The 14,952-nt window shown below is 41.1% G+C and overlaps 1 protein-coding gene and 1 pseudogene across 1 annotated transcript in view; one reads left to right on the forward strand and one right to left on the reverse strand.

Moving 5' to 3' along the window:
- The window catches only part of LOC147164218 (uncharacterized), a 244,729-nt pseudogene that overhangs the window by 183,038 nt on the left and 46,739 nt on the right, over positions 1-14,952 (forward strand).
- Positions 1-14,952, reverse strand: part of LOC147164223 (interleukin-10 receptor subunit beta-like) — a 50,669-nt gene that overhangs the window by 5,244 nt on the left and 30,473 nt on the right. The window contains exons 3-5 of the mRNA XM_086091013.1: positions 11,558-11,733; positions 8,977-9,131; positions 74-224 (exon numbers count right to left, since the gene is read on the reverse strand). Coding sequence (XP_085947139.1) covers positions 74-224; positions 8,977-9,131; positions 11,558-11,733 — 482 coding nt within the window. The remainder of the gene's footprint in view (positions 1-73; positions 225-8,976; positions 9,132-11,557; positions 11,734-14,952) is intronic.

Genomic DNA, 14,952 nt, shown 5'->3' on the forward strand with positions numbered 1-14,952 from the left:
AGGACAAAAAGAAAGGAGTTCTTTTGTCTTTGATGAGGTTGCAAAAAATTAGCAATCGCTGAATGACACTTACCGCCGGTGGTGCTCTCACAAACTGTACTGCTGGACTGATTGGGCTTGCTGTTCACTTTTGCAATGATTTGAACCTGGAAACAATATTTTGTCCAGGGGTCCAGGTCATTTAGAAATTTTCGGTTTTGCAGTACACTGCTGATGCTGTTTGCCTGCAAATATAAAAAGAAAAAGAAAAAAAGTGTGTGTGTGTCTCTCTTAATTCAACAGCAAATGAAAGAGGGTAACATAAGGAAACAACCTTTCATACCAACATAAAATTCACGTTAAGACTACAGGACTTTTTAAATTCAGTTATATACACTGAACAAAAATATAAATGCAACACTTTTGTTTTCGCTCCCATTTTTCACGAGCTGGACTCAAAGATCTAAAACTTTCTGCACACATAAAATGCAATTTATTTCAAATATAGTTTGTAAATCTGTCTAAATTTGTGGTGGTGAGCATTTCTCGTGTCCACATATGTGTCATATCAAGATGTGCATGATTATTGCACAGGTGTTCTTTAATAAACTGGCCACATTAAAAGGCCACGTTTTATCACACAGCACAATCCCGCAGATACCACAAGTTTTGAGGGAGCGTGCAATTTGTATAATGACTGCAGGAAATGTCTACCAGAGCTGTTGCCCCTGAATTGAATGTTCATTTCTCTACTGTAAACTGTCGCCAAAGGTGGTTTGCAATGTATATAATGAAAAATAAGTGTGAATGTCGATGTTAGCTAAACTTACACTGAATTATATTTTAAATACAGCATTGCACAGCATTCAAATCAGGACTGGACTAGCATTAAAAATGCTCCCTGGCCTTTTAGTCTTGCTTGTCTGTTGTTGTTTTACAATACGGGTACCCCATGACTGCTTTAGCCTAGACCACGGGTGGGCAAACTCGGTCCTCGAGGGCTGGAGTTCTGCAGGTTTTGGAGCTCTTCCAACACAAGCTGATTCCAATCAACAGGATCATTTATCATGTTGGAGAATGGAAACATCCAAAACCTGCCGGACTGCAGGAGTTTACCCACCACTATCCTAGACTCACCGCTGTAAGCCAGCAGCAATGAAGACATGGAGATTAACCAAAAGTACAACTCACCGTTTCCCGGTGCTCAACCTTGAATGCAAAGCAGAGTAAAACGGGAGTTTGTACACAATTGTGTCACTCATAGTAGCAAATAAAGAGGGCAACTACCTATCAAAATATAGCAGTAACTGAAAATTAAATCACTAATGTGTGCCAACAATTTCTCAAGTAAACAGGTACTCGCTTTAGGTACATGCTCAACTCCTGGGGACAAAACTAGGGAATAAAAAGGGAACGCAAGGAAAGCGGGTTTGGGCACGCCACTACTGGACAATCTAACTGGCTTCCTAACTGACTGAACGCCAAAACAACAGCCACCTTTTTAACAATGCCAGCCTTTTTTTTCAGTGTTACTTTTACTTAGCGTGAGAAATTCAAGTAAAAGGTGGATTCAAGGATCTTTTGTCGCTGAATCTTCCGGCTGGATCATCTTAACAATTGGTTCTTGATCCCGTCAATCAATCTGCCTCAACGACGTCGTGCGAGCTCCTGCCTAGCTGCGCATGCACACTTCGAGTGTTGGTAGCATGTAACCACTGAGCTTCGGATTTAGCCATTCATCGTTGTAGCTCTACCGATATCACTGCATACTTTGAAAATGGCTGAGAGCCGCAAGAAGACATCCGTCTATGAAGTGATGAATGAGCAAGAGAGCTTGTAGGATGATCATCTGCATGCGCATAAAAAAAAGAAGACAAACAGACGTTTGGCTTCTACTTTTCAAGAAGATCCTTGAATACACCTTTAAGCGTGTGAATGTAACAATGGAGAGAAATACGCGAGTCCCATGGGCACAGATGGCAGTGGAGACAGAGGGGACACGTCCCCCTCAGTTTCATAAAGACCATGATCTGTCCCCTCCACTTTCAAAAGTTTTGCTAGATGCGCTCCGTAGAATATGAAGTAGAATATGAATTTATTTATTTATTTTCAATAAACTATCAACATCAACAGTTTGGGGTGAGTAGTCTACATAATTTACCAAATCAGTAAGTAGAAAACACTGTTGTTTACAGCAGTGTTTGCTCGTCCACCATGTTTTCCGCGCAGGCCATCTGCGTAGGTCTCTAGTAAAATCGGGCAATGCGGATGCCGCATGCAGGGCAAGGCTATTTTAGTTAACAAAAACAGACAAAAAAACTTTAAAAATAAAAATAAAAAACAATAAAAAAAACAAAAAGGCTTTTTTTAAAACGAAAACTAACTGAAGCTACATTTTATGTTTACAAAACGAACTATATTTATAGTGAAAATTAGGGATGAGCGAGTACACCACTATCTATATCTGTTCGACCATCTAAATTAGCTGTATCTGTGTTTGGAGTGGGCGTGGCATAAACCGGAAGTTGGCATGGTTTAACCGGAGGCTTAACAAAAATGGGTGGCGCTTACATCAATACCTTACTGAATTTTTTTGTACGAAATTGACAAAAAACACAAAAATTTAGTTTGAAATTGATACAGATTGATAAAAAGTTTCTATATTTTTGTTTATTTGAAAACAGCCCAATAAACATTCAAATCAATGCTTTTGATCATAAAAGAAGAAAAAAATGTCAAAAAAAGTTTTTATAAACTCAGAAAATTTATGTGTATGAATAAATATTTACATAACAGTCTGAGAATTGAGATTCACTTTTCTTTTCTTTTTTAAATCACAATAGTAAGGGAACTATTCAGAAGATGTTTTTTTTTAAATGACTCAGAATCTTTTGAAGTCTATGAATATTTATTTACAGAACAGTCTGAAAATTAACGTTCACAGTTCTATTTAATCACAATCGTAAAGAAACTACAGAACAAGTTGTTTATAAACTCGAGAAAATACTGCTGAATACAGTACATGGAGTAGGAAATAATGAACTATTATGTGAATGAACAAGAGTTGTCATAGCAATACAGATTTCATTTTCTATCATTTTTGGTTTTCAATGTTTTATTTCATTTTTACTATCTAACAGGTGTTAAGCTATGTGTGTAAAGCTTAACTGCAATATTTATATTTTTTTATGGACTGCAGTGGGGGGGGGATATATATTGATTCGTAGTGTGTTCAGTTGTGCATGTGTGTAAGTGCATTTACCAGCTAAATAAAAACGAACTTGACAGCCAGTGTGTGAGACTGACAACACGAACTAAGCTCTGCTTTGTCAAGAGCACTGCGGCTGCACAGCGTTCCAAATCAAGTTTCCCACATAACTTTGACAAACATACAAAACTAAATACGAGTGCAGCTGTAGAAAATTAGGGACCAATTAAGAGATGATTAATTACTGTCCACATGCCAGAAGGCGACGCCGTGCGAACAGATCCTCTCTCTTTTCATTCTCTCTGACTCTGCCTGTGTGCCGTGTGCCGCGGAGAGAAGGGAGGCCGACTTTCTTTCAGCACAGACATTAACGAATTTACCCGTGTTATAGTTTTATCCGGGAAAAATCAATTATCTGTACCGGATACTCGTGTTGTACGAATATAACCCTAGTAAAAATGTCCTTCGTTTTAGTCTTTGGTAATTAATTTAATGCATGAGCCTTTGGGGATGATTGGGGAAGTCTAATCAAGGTACCATAATCCAGGTGGTTGATGGTTCCTGTTCTGTGGAGTCCAATTTACATTCCTAACTGCAAATCTAGTGAGCAACTCCATAAAAAAGGAGGAAGGTGGGGGGAGGGGGGGGTGTATGGCAGGTAATAATCGTTACATCTGCATTTCTGGGATCCACCTCCAAAACCTGACAGTCTCTCCTTAAGCTAGATAAGCCTTGTGACATGTACTCAATGATAGCTGAATTGAAATATAATTTAACCTAGAGCTGCGAGCAGCTATAAAAGGCCCTCACAGCCCTGGCCATTCTGGGGTACTTGCACATTGGGGTACTGGCATACTGAAATTATATATATATATTTTTTTATTGGCACAATAACATGTTAAGACCCTCAATATCAGTGTTCTCTTTTGTTGGCAAACAATGTGTTGCTATAGCAACAGCATATCATGATAAATAACAAAATTTGCATTTCAACATCATGAAGGACTAAACACTCTTCTAGGCAAATATGGTGTTGATCCGGTGTTGATCAAAGACCAAAACATAATTTCTTATTGCCAGAAGGTGGCATGACCACTAAGATGAAAAATAAGTTCATAGATGTATTCAGGCCTGCACTGTCATCAAATATATGACATTTTGAGAAGATATTATCATCTACAGCAGCGTTTATTGTCACGGTGAATCATCAGAATTTGTGGCACAGTAATGGCCACGCCCTCTGCCTAAAAGTCACAATATTCAGTCTGAGGCATTGTCAACATCTTAAGGCTTTTCTCCTTTTTTTTTTCTTAAGAAAAAAAAATCTTAAGGCTTTTCTGACAAATTTTTAAATGGATCCGTCAAACGGGCTTGGCGTAGCATATAAAAATGTTTAATAAGGAAAAATACATTTATTGTTACCATTGGGTGGCGCCATGTTGCGGCAACTTCATAATATCCCATTTTTCGCCGGACCCGAAAAGTGTGCAAAGTTTTCGTACATGTTTAGGTCCCAAAAAATGTGATGGTTTTCGGAGAAGAATAAAGAAGAATTTCTACAAAAACAATAGGGACCTCACAGCGGTCGCTGCTCGGACCCCAATAAACTCTACAGAAACAATAGGGACCTCCCAGCACAGCGGTCACTGCTCTTGCCTTAATAATTTCTAAAGATACAATAGGGACTTTGCAGCTCAAGCCCTAACTAGAGCTGCGAGCAGCTGTAAAGGGCCCTCGCAATCCAGGCCACTTTAGGTTACTTGCACTTTGGGGTACACTGGCACAATGGAATTAAATTATGTTTAAAATGGCACAATAACCTTTACATATGTCGTTTGGTGCCTGGCCTGATGTGTACTCAAAATGTCATTTTTTTACGCAAGTTTAGAACACCCAAATCAACATACTTTTTCCTAGCACACAACATGTAGCCACAATGAAATACATTCATTCAACATTCAGCGAAATAAAAACGTTTGCTTTTCATCAGCAACATCATCTGACACACCCACAGATTCAAGTCAATCGGATAAAATCTTTGGGATCTTTAACACATTCAAACCCAAAAACGTAAAAATATTTTTTTTAATACTTAGTCCTACAGGCCCAAAAACATATGTATAGGTTTTTTTATATATAATTTTTTTTTATTCTAGAGCATACAGAAGGCTTTAATACAGGTTCTGACAAGAATAAGTCGCTTAAAGCAATGCTAGTTATTACAAAAAACGACCAGCAGGTGGCAGCAAAGTATAAGAGAACAGCCAGGGCCATGTTGCAACAAGCTCTTTTTCCTCAGTGTTTTCAACAGGTTTGTGAATAATGATAACACTTACTATATTCTAATGCTAATTGCTGCGAAACAAAAACAGATGAAAGAAGAGACTATAATCTTTCTTTGGGTAGGTTCTATGTTTTTATAGCAATAGACGTTGCTAAATCTGTCAAAATCCCTGCCGGGAGCGAAAGGGGTTGCTTCAGGGAAAATGGCTGGGAGTGAATGAGTTAAATGTGACCTCTATAATTTAAAAGTAAATCCAAATTGGCAGACTTCCAGTTGGGTTAAACATATGGCTGCAAGAGGCTTTTTTGTCTTGGGATGTTGCATATGCCTCCAACTTTTGGTAGATTTAAGTGAAGCATACAAGTGGGGCTGCTTTTTTTTATTTTTAGGGGGCATTATTCAGCCCTTTTTAAAAAAAATGTTTTAGCTCACAATAAACTATTAAAATAATGATTACTGTGCCAAGCCTGATGTGTGTGCAAAGTTATCAGTTTTCGTGCACACTTGACTTATTTTTGTTTTTCGCCAAACAATGCATTGCTATGGCAACAGAATTTCACAGCACGCACTATGGTAAAAAATAAGTTCGTAGGTCTCTTCAGTCTTTAACTGTCATCAAATATGTGACATTTTGAGAAGATAGGACTGTACGGGTTAAGTTACAGCACGTTCTAATGTCGCAGTGGATCAAAAGATTTTGCAGCACCTTATTGGCTACGCCCTGTGCCGAAAAGTCAAAAATATTTGGTCTGAGGCATGATCAACATCTTAAACCCTTCTTACACTGCACACGCCCAGTGTGAAAGGTCGCGCTGCCGCTCAAAAAGTTGCCGCCGCCGCTGTGGTGGCCAGCGTACCCATATTTTGAAGTGCTGAATTGACAGCTCATGTGTTTAGACAAGAAGTAGTCTGCATATTCACAAAACGTATCTTTCAGATTTGCAAAAATAAAGCCCTATCTTTTGTCTACACAAGAAGGGAGAGTAGATAGATCAGGACAGGGCATCGTTTAGATCATGGCTCAGCGGGAATTCGACATGTTGAATTGCTTTCACACTGCATTCATCAGGGTGCAGCACGCCATCAGCAAACCCATTCATTGTGTATGTGGCGAGGTGCGAGGATGACGGAACGTTGCAATGAGGCACTGTGCGGCGCGGCAAGAGAACGTCTGCCGCAACGGTAAGGAGCTTCAAGTTGAAAATAATTTTACTTGAGAGCGGCGGCGCCGTGATGTCAGACAAGCGCCTTGGAGAGAGGTTTGCGGTGTCGTCACTGTCATCTGATTGGCCAACAGCAAGCAACTTCATGAAATAGACTGCAGCACCCAAATGGCCAAGGCCTCTGCCTAAAAGTCACAATATTCAGTCTGAGGCATGGGCAACAAGATTTTTCTGACAAATTTTGAACTGGAAAAAGGACCTGGTGTAGCATATAAAAATGGAAAAAAAATGGGAAAAAAACATTTCCTGTCACCACCAGGTGGGCAATATTTCTAACCGAATATTGTCGTAGAGATACCTTTAGGTCATGACCATTAACATACATGTGAAGTTTGGGATTTTTGGAGCCTGTACAGGGAGTTTCAAGCATTCCCTCTTTTAAAGCAAAGGAAATATGAAACACATTTGATGCCCCGCGCCCGCCCCCGTCATATAGTATTTTGAAAACCTCTCACATAAATTCAACTACGACCCGCCACGCGGCATCTGCATTGACCACATTTTCCGCACTGCGCACGTAGACAGTGGACTACCAGGGAATCGCCCAGGGCTTTGCTGCTGCAAACCCGAATAGATGCTATGTTCCCGGTGCACGCCTCCCTCTGAGTCTGGTGCTCATAACGCCAACATCGACCTCAGCAGGGGCAAGCCGCGCTCAGTATGAAGGCAGCAAAACATGTACTCGCAGGCGTACACGAGTCAAGCAAACCCTACGACAGTGGAGGGAGTGGATCGTGGTCTTTATGGAACCGAGGGGGACACGTCACCCCCGTCCCCAGTGCCATCTGCGCCTGTGCCCCACACACAAGATTATCTTCCACCAGTGGTTAAGAATACAGTCCTCCGAGGGAAAGCTCTCGCGTGGTCACACGTACGTGACTTCACACACACGAAGACGACCAGGCGCCGATGGTTGACTGTTTTGGGATGGAACAGGAGACGGGAGCAGTATAAGGTATTAATGTCTGACTCTGAAAGGAAATAATTAAAAGTCTTAAATTTGTGTTATGTGTGCACGGAGTTCCGGAGACGTTTTCCTTCCAGCCAAGCTTCGGGGCAAATGTTGCTGTGCCAACGCGCATTTCTAATTGGTGGGCTGGTTCACGCTTGTTCTTGGTTGGCTGCTGGCCTGTGTTGGGACCGCGGGGGAGAAGGGGTGGGGTTGGGGGGTATGGTGGCGGCGAAGGCAGAAGAGAGTTGTGGCTGTATGTATTTGAATGTGGAGATGAAACAAGAACGTGAATAAAAAGAGATAAAATTTAACGCCAGACTGCAGTGTGACCTCCAGTCTCCTGTAGTTCATTTCGTACCCCGTTTCGACTCCACCCTTTTGGCGATGTGCAGCGACCGGGCGCTGTCTGTAGAAACGACTCAAACTCCGGCGTAACTCTGTAAATGGCATCACCTAAGTCAAGACATGCTTACAAGCCACAATTAAAACTGCAAGCTATCAGTTACGCGACTACAAAGTCGATCCTCGAACTGTGGCCCAGGGTGTCCTGGTGCAGAGTGCACATATGGACACCCCTATGTTTGAACATTGTCTTCATTATGGACAATCTGTGATTAGCACAGAAGCCCAATAACAGAACACCACTCGGGTTGTAATCGGGGGAGGGGGGTGGGGGGTGGTGGCTTTCCTCCCGATCACGTCCCTCCAGGTCTCACTGTCATTTCCCACATGAGCGTTGAAGTCCCACAGCAGAATGAGGGAGTCACCAGGGAGAGCGCTCTCCATCACACCCTCCAAGGACTCCAAAAAGAGTGGGTACTCTGAGCTGCTGTTTAGTGCATATGCACAAACAACAGTCAGGACCCGTAGTCTTGACTACCGGGGTATAACCCAACGTACAGGCGCCAAGCCGGGGGGGCAATAAGTATGCCCACACCTGCTCTGCGCCTCTTACCGTGGGCAACTCCAGAGTGGAAAAGAGTCCAACCCCTCTCAAGAGGATTGGTACCAGCGCCCAAGCCGTGTGTGGAGGAGAGTCCAACTATAGCTAGTCAGAATTTCTCTGCCTCACACACCAGGTCGGGCTCCTTCCCCACCAGAGAGGTGACATTCAATGTCTGAAGAGCTAGCTTCTGTAAAAGGAATTTGCATTGTTTATTACTGTTGCCATATTTTGAAAATGGAATTATTTTTGTACCATATGACATATTACATGCTAAGTGAATTGGAAAAAACAAAGCAAACTGTCAGATATGAAGTGTAAAATGATGATGAAAAATTGCATGCATGGTTAAACAATGGCTCAAAATACTAAGTCTATTGATCTCACCTTTTCATTCTGGCCATATTTCCAGTAGGTGACGCTGTAGGTGGCAGTGGGATAAACAGTCCTGAGGTTTGAGATTGCAAACGTGGGATCTTTAATTGAAATTTCAATTGTAGTCCCATTGGAAATGAGCGACACATGGGGCGAACCAATCATAGCTAAAGGGAAAAAGGAAATATGGCCATTCCAACATGTTAGTAGTATTTGAGCAGGATGTTTTGTTTTTTCGAAATTCAATGGTGCCTTGACCTATTAGTTTGAGAGTCATCCATGAACAAGCTCCTAAGTTCGTCTTCCTTTTAAATAAAACAGTGTTGTAGACCTTTCGGACCCTGTTATGTGGTTCTTTTAATACAATTAGATATTTGTTAAGGCCCAAGCAGTGACCGCTGTATCTATAGAAATAATAATATTAATAACTAGAGCTGTGAGCAGTTATAAAGGGCCCTCGCTGCCCGGGCCACTTTGGAGTACTTGCATGTTGGGGTACGGGCACATTGGAATTTGAATTATTTGAAAATGGCACAAAAAACATTTACATATGGATTGTTTATGGAGTGCCTTGCCCAAGGACACAACGACACATGGCTTAGGGAGAGCGGGGATCAAACAGCCGACCCTTGGTTACTGAACGACCGTCTCTGCACCCTTGGGATTTTTTGGAGCATGTACCGGGGAGTTATTACGTATTTTGTCTTTCATAGCAAAGGAAATATGTAACATAAAATATGATGGCCCGCCCCATCATATAATATTTAGAAAAATCAAGATTCCCCCCCCCCCCCCCCCCCCCCCGTTGATAGCCTATGTCTTGATATGGTCCAGGCCAAGATTGAAGTCAATTGGATCAAATGTGAATGAGAAATGAGCAAGAGTATGCCCCATGTAAATGTTCGAAAATTGGCAAAAATCGGACATTCAAAAATTCGTAGCCACTTCCTGTTCATTTAAGCATATGGGTCCAAGAGACTTTTTTGTAGGTTTTGGGCTCCCTCAAATAGCAAAAATGTTTCCTAAATCTTGCTTAATCGTACAACCGGGACTGCTTCGTTAAGAAATTTCTAGGGGGCACTAGTAAGTCATTTTTGTAAAAATCGCCCAATACACGACAAAATATCGCTCATTTTGCTAGGCCAGATGTGTGTGCCAAGTTTAATGACTTTCTATGCATGTTTAGGCCCTCAAATTTGGCGTTGTTTTCTTGGTGAACAGTACCTTGCCACACCCACAGCGATTCGCGAACTCCTCGAAGCTGCTCGGGCCCTAATAATAATACATCAGAGTTATATAGTGCTTTTCTAGACACTCAAAGACACTTTACAGTGGATCCATTATTTGTGGACTCACACATTCACACTCTGGCGGCGGTAAACTACTTTAGAAGCCACAGCTGCCCTGGGGCAGGCTGACGGAAGCGTGGCTTCCAGTGTGCGCCTATGGCTTATCCGACCACCACCAAACATTTGCACCATTCATACACCAGTGTGAGTAGCACTGGAGGCAATGTGTGTGAAGTGTCCAAGGACACGACACGTGATTACTCCTGAGCCACGGCCGCCACAAAGGTAAAGCTTTATTGTGCCATTTTCTAAAAAAAATTCTAATTCCAATGGGTCAGTACCCCATCGTGCAAGTACCCAAAAGTTGCCCGGGCTGCGAGGGCCTTTTATAGCTGCTCTAGTTAGGGCCCGAGCTGCGACTACTGCGAGGTCCCTATTGTTTTTGTTTAAATTATTATTATTATTAGGGCCAAGCAGCGACCTCTGCAATGTCCCTATTGTATCTGTAGAAATTCTTATTATTATTATTCTTATCGTCTGAAAAAAAAAAAAAATTGGGGGGGACCTAAGCATTTACGAAAACTCACCAAACTGCACACTCTTTGGACCTGGCGAAAAATTTGATATTATGAAGTTGACATTACAACACTGCTCTATAGCACTCCCTACCATGGAAAAATATAAACCAATCCCAGGACGTTTGACCGAGGGCACAGAATGACTTCATGTATTTATTCCTTTATTATGTCCTTTATGGACAGTAAAAGCAATATTGCGCTATGAGTAAAACTAACTATGATATGTACTTTAAAATCGGGGCAACTGATTGCCAAAAAATAAAACACGCTGATTTTTAAGAGTCTTAACACTGACCAAAACTCATTGAGCTTTGCACACTCATCACACCTGACAAAAAAAAAATCCATAATATGTGAAGGTTTATTATGCCATTTTCAAATAAATTCTGCTTCGAAAGTGCCACTACCCAAACGTGTCAGTACCCCAATGTGCAAGTACCCCAAAGTGACCCGGGCTGCGACGGCCCTTTATAGCTGCCCGAAGCTCTAGTTATTATTATTATTATTGTATGTAGGATGTACTTATCCATTAATATAATTTTATCTAAAACCCATGTGAGTTTAACAATAATTATTTATAACAATTTAATTTGCACATCCTACAGTCAAGAACCTTGTTGTTTCATTGCCTTTTTCATTCATACCACGAGTCAAAAGATTTACTTCAAATGCATGTCATGTACCCAGTATTTTCTAAAAATAATGAATAAAAAAAAAATCACTCACTATCACTTTCGAAGGTAATCTGTTTACTTTCCACCCAAGAAGAATGCTCTGCCCCTTGCTGTGCCCGCACTCTGGATGTATAACTTCCATACCGACTGAGGATGTTAAGGCTGCTGAAGTCACATTCAAGGGTTGATATGTTGACACAACCCACGTGGCACGTTCGGACAGAGTTACTGTGGAGAAAACACAATACTGTTATTAAAACTGTTCTGGTTCAGTTTGATGTGATTGTAGAGGCCAGGGATATGTTCTTATATGCCAGTAGGGGTCAGAGGTGTCTGTATGTCTGCGAAGCTGTGTGTGTGGGTGTGTCACACAAAGGTAGAGTAATTAATTAATCAATCAATGTCACCTGCGTTCCTCAAAATGTGTGCTTGTTGGTACAGGAAAAGAAGAGGCAGGGTGCTGTTATTTTCTGTTGACTGCTAGATCAACTGCTAGATTTGCCACTATATTGACCACTAGATTTTACGATCATGTTGTCCCATTCTGCAAGTTTACCTTCAGTAATTGTACATTAGAAAGTATACTATTGAAAGAGTCAAATGAACACCTACAAACTGTTAAGGCCTCAAGTTTCCATCCTGGAATCAGCGTGTCAGACGGAGCCCTGTCTTCCTATCTCAGTGACTACATTTGGATTGGATAGTCACAACAATTGTCAACAGAAAAACAAGCTTCATAGCCAACACTTCTGATCATTGTTAAATTTGTGCAACCAATGGACCACTCAGTCACTTTGGATGATTAACCGTGAGTAAATTTGAATAAAGTGATGGAGCGCAGCAGTACTCATGGTATGTTGAACTCAGTTTATTCATCTGTGATGTTTATTTTTTTCTTTAGAGAGCTAAGTAGAGCTAAGTATTGTTCATTCGGTAATCTTACCGATTCGACATGTCATCATCATTGCTCTTTTTTTTTTTCACATGGATTCCACAATCCAAGCTTGCTTCAAACACAAATGAAACTGGGAACAATGAAAGCGTCAAGAGGAAAATCATTGTCACTGAAAAGGCCTCATTTAAAACGGAAAGACTTCAAACGGAACGCCAAGCAAGAGTTAATAAGATGAAAGGTGTCATCATTGCTTAAAAGGAGCTTATGGAGGATGATGAGTGTTTTTCAAGTGCAAAAACAACTGGACGTTTTGATCTTATTGCATGGTGAGACAATTTCACTACATGGGTCACTGATGGAACTTGTACCTGAAGAGGAAAAGGATAAGCAACAAGTGTGGTTTGCAATTATCAATACATACAACCAATGATTCCTCGAGGATGTGAAATGCTGGCTCACTGAAATAAAGAGATCAATTACAAGAAATGCAACAAGTGACAATATCTAGAAACTACCAAATAACAATGAGTTTGAAAATTGACCGCAAACCTTATGGCATGAAACAGGATGGCATGCCTCAACAAACGGATCCTGCGATGCAAGACGATATTTAACCAAATTACAGCATTTCAAATGTTGGAGGCCAAAAACATGGATCAAAATCTGGAACGACAACAACTTTAAACTCTTCTATTGCCTCTTCTCGTGTGTAGCAGAGGCTGAAATAGCTGCTCTTCTCACTTGTCAAAAACTACTCAAACAAAAACAAGAGTTGGACCAACAATAAGAGGAAATAAAGAAAATGAAAGAGAGATTTGATATTGAAGTGGAAATCGCAGCTGCTCAAGCTAGGATGCATGTCCTAAGAACTTCAGGAAGTAGTTTGAAAGGCAGCAAATGGAATCCTATGAAGCAAGGGGGTTCACACTGCTCTTAATCCTAAAGTTGATTAATTTGTCCCTGGTGGCCAAGGTCATTATGACAGTCGAATAACTTCAAAGTCTCATCTAACAAATACTAATACAAAGAAAACCACTAATGGTGTTGCAAATCAAGTAGACCATCAGAGCTTGCCTCAATACCCAATGATTCCTACTGTCAATGTTTCAACTTCCCGGCATGCAGTCAACCCATATGCTTGGGTGCCAGTCACTGGCAATGGTAACAACTTGGTATTCATCATGGCAAGGCAAAATGAAATCTCTGTTCTGCAGGCACAAAAACACAGCATATCTCATTTGCCCAAAAGAGTGATCCAGGTGTTTGATGGAGATCCTCTGCATTATCACGCCTTTATAAGAGCCTTTGAACACAATTTAGAAGAAAGGACAGATTATGCTGGAGACTGTCTGCACTTCATTGCACAGTACACAAGAGGAGAACCACAAGCACTTGTTCAAAGCTGTCAACAAATGCCTGCAGACAGAGGATATCAATGAGCTAAAGCGTTGTTGGAAGAACATTTTGGGAATGAGCAAAAGATTGCTTCAGCCTATTTGGACAAGGCACTCTCATGGCCTGTGGTTAAGGCAGAAGATGCCAAATCACTTCAAGCATATAGTTGATCTTTTTAATAGGATGCTGCAATGCAATGGATGACATACAATACATGTCTGAATTTAACATGCCTTCAAACATGCTGATGGTGATTAAGAAGTTGCCATACAGATTGAGAGATAAATGGAGGTCAGTAGCTTGTCATATTCAAGAGACCTATCAACAAGAGCTACTTTTCCTGAAATTGTCAATATTATTGAGCAGCAAGTAGAGATTGCAGCAGACCCTGTATTTGGCAAAATACAGGATACGCCAAAAATAATGCAAATTAAAGGCAGCAACAAAGGTAACTATCAACATCGTATACAAAATCAAGGAAGCATCTTTGCTACTACAATAGCTTCAGTTGATGAAAAGGCCAATGTGAAGAAGGAAGGAGTCTTACTGGACAAAGGATCCTGCCTATACTGCAAGGGTGAACATGCATTGGAGTTGTGTTCTCTACTGGGAAAGAGGATGCATGTAGAAATATTACTTTTCTGAAAGAGCATGAAGTCTGCTTTGGCTGTCACATTAGCAAGGACTGCAGGAGACGACTGCCATGCAAAATGTGTGGAGCTAAACATCAAAGCATTCTTCACATTCACCAAAAGAACAAGGACCAAGACAAAGACCAAACAAATGTAGAAAATATAAATATACCAGTGGGCAGCTTTTTGGTGGCGGTGCAAAGTAGTGGTCTCACTGGGGCCGGTGATTATGACTGCAAGTTCTCTATTGTGCCAGTCAAGGTTAAGTCTAAAAAAGGACAAAAATAATCTTGCGCACTATGGGCCATGAGAAGCTTGTGGGAAGTTGCATTGTACCAAATCTGGAGGTAGCTGGCCTGGAAAGTGACCTCTACCTAGACTTGCTACATATCTTTACACAGAAGAAAATGCCTGTGTGCAGGAATAACATACCTCTGGAACAGGATCTAATCAGATGGCCATATTTACGAGGAGTACACCTACCAGAAATTGATGCCGAAATAGAGCTTTTAATCGGCTTGAAAG

This window comes from Leptonotus elevatus, chromosome 12 (assembly GCF_054856555.1).
Source record: "Leptonotus elevatus isolate MCC_2025b chromosome 12, RoL_Lele_1.0, whole genome shotgun sequence".
Lineage (NCBI taxonomy): Eukaryota > Metazoa > Chordata > Actinopteri > Syngnathiformes > Syngnathidae > Leptonotus > Leptonotus elevatus.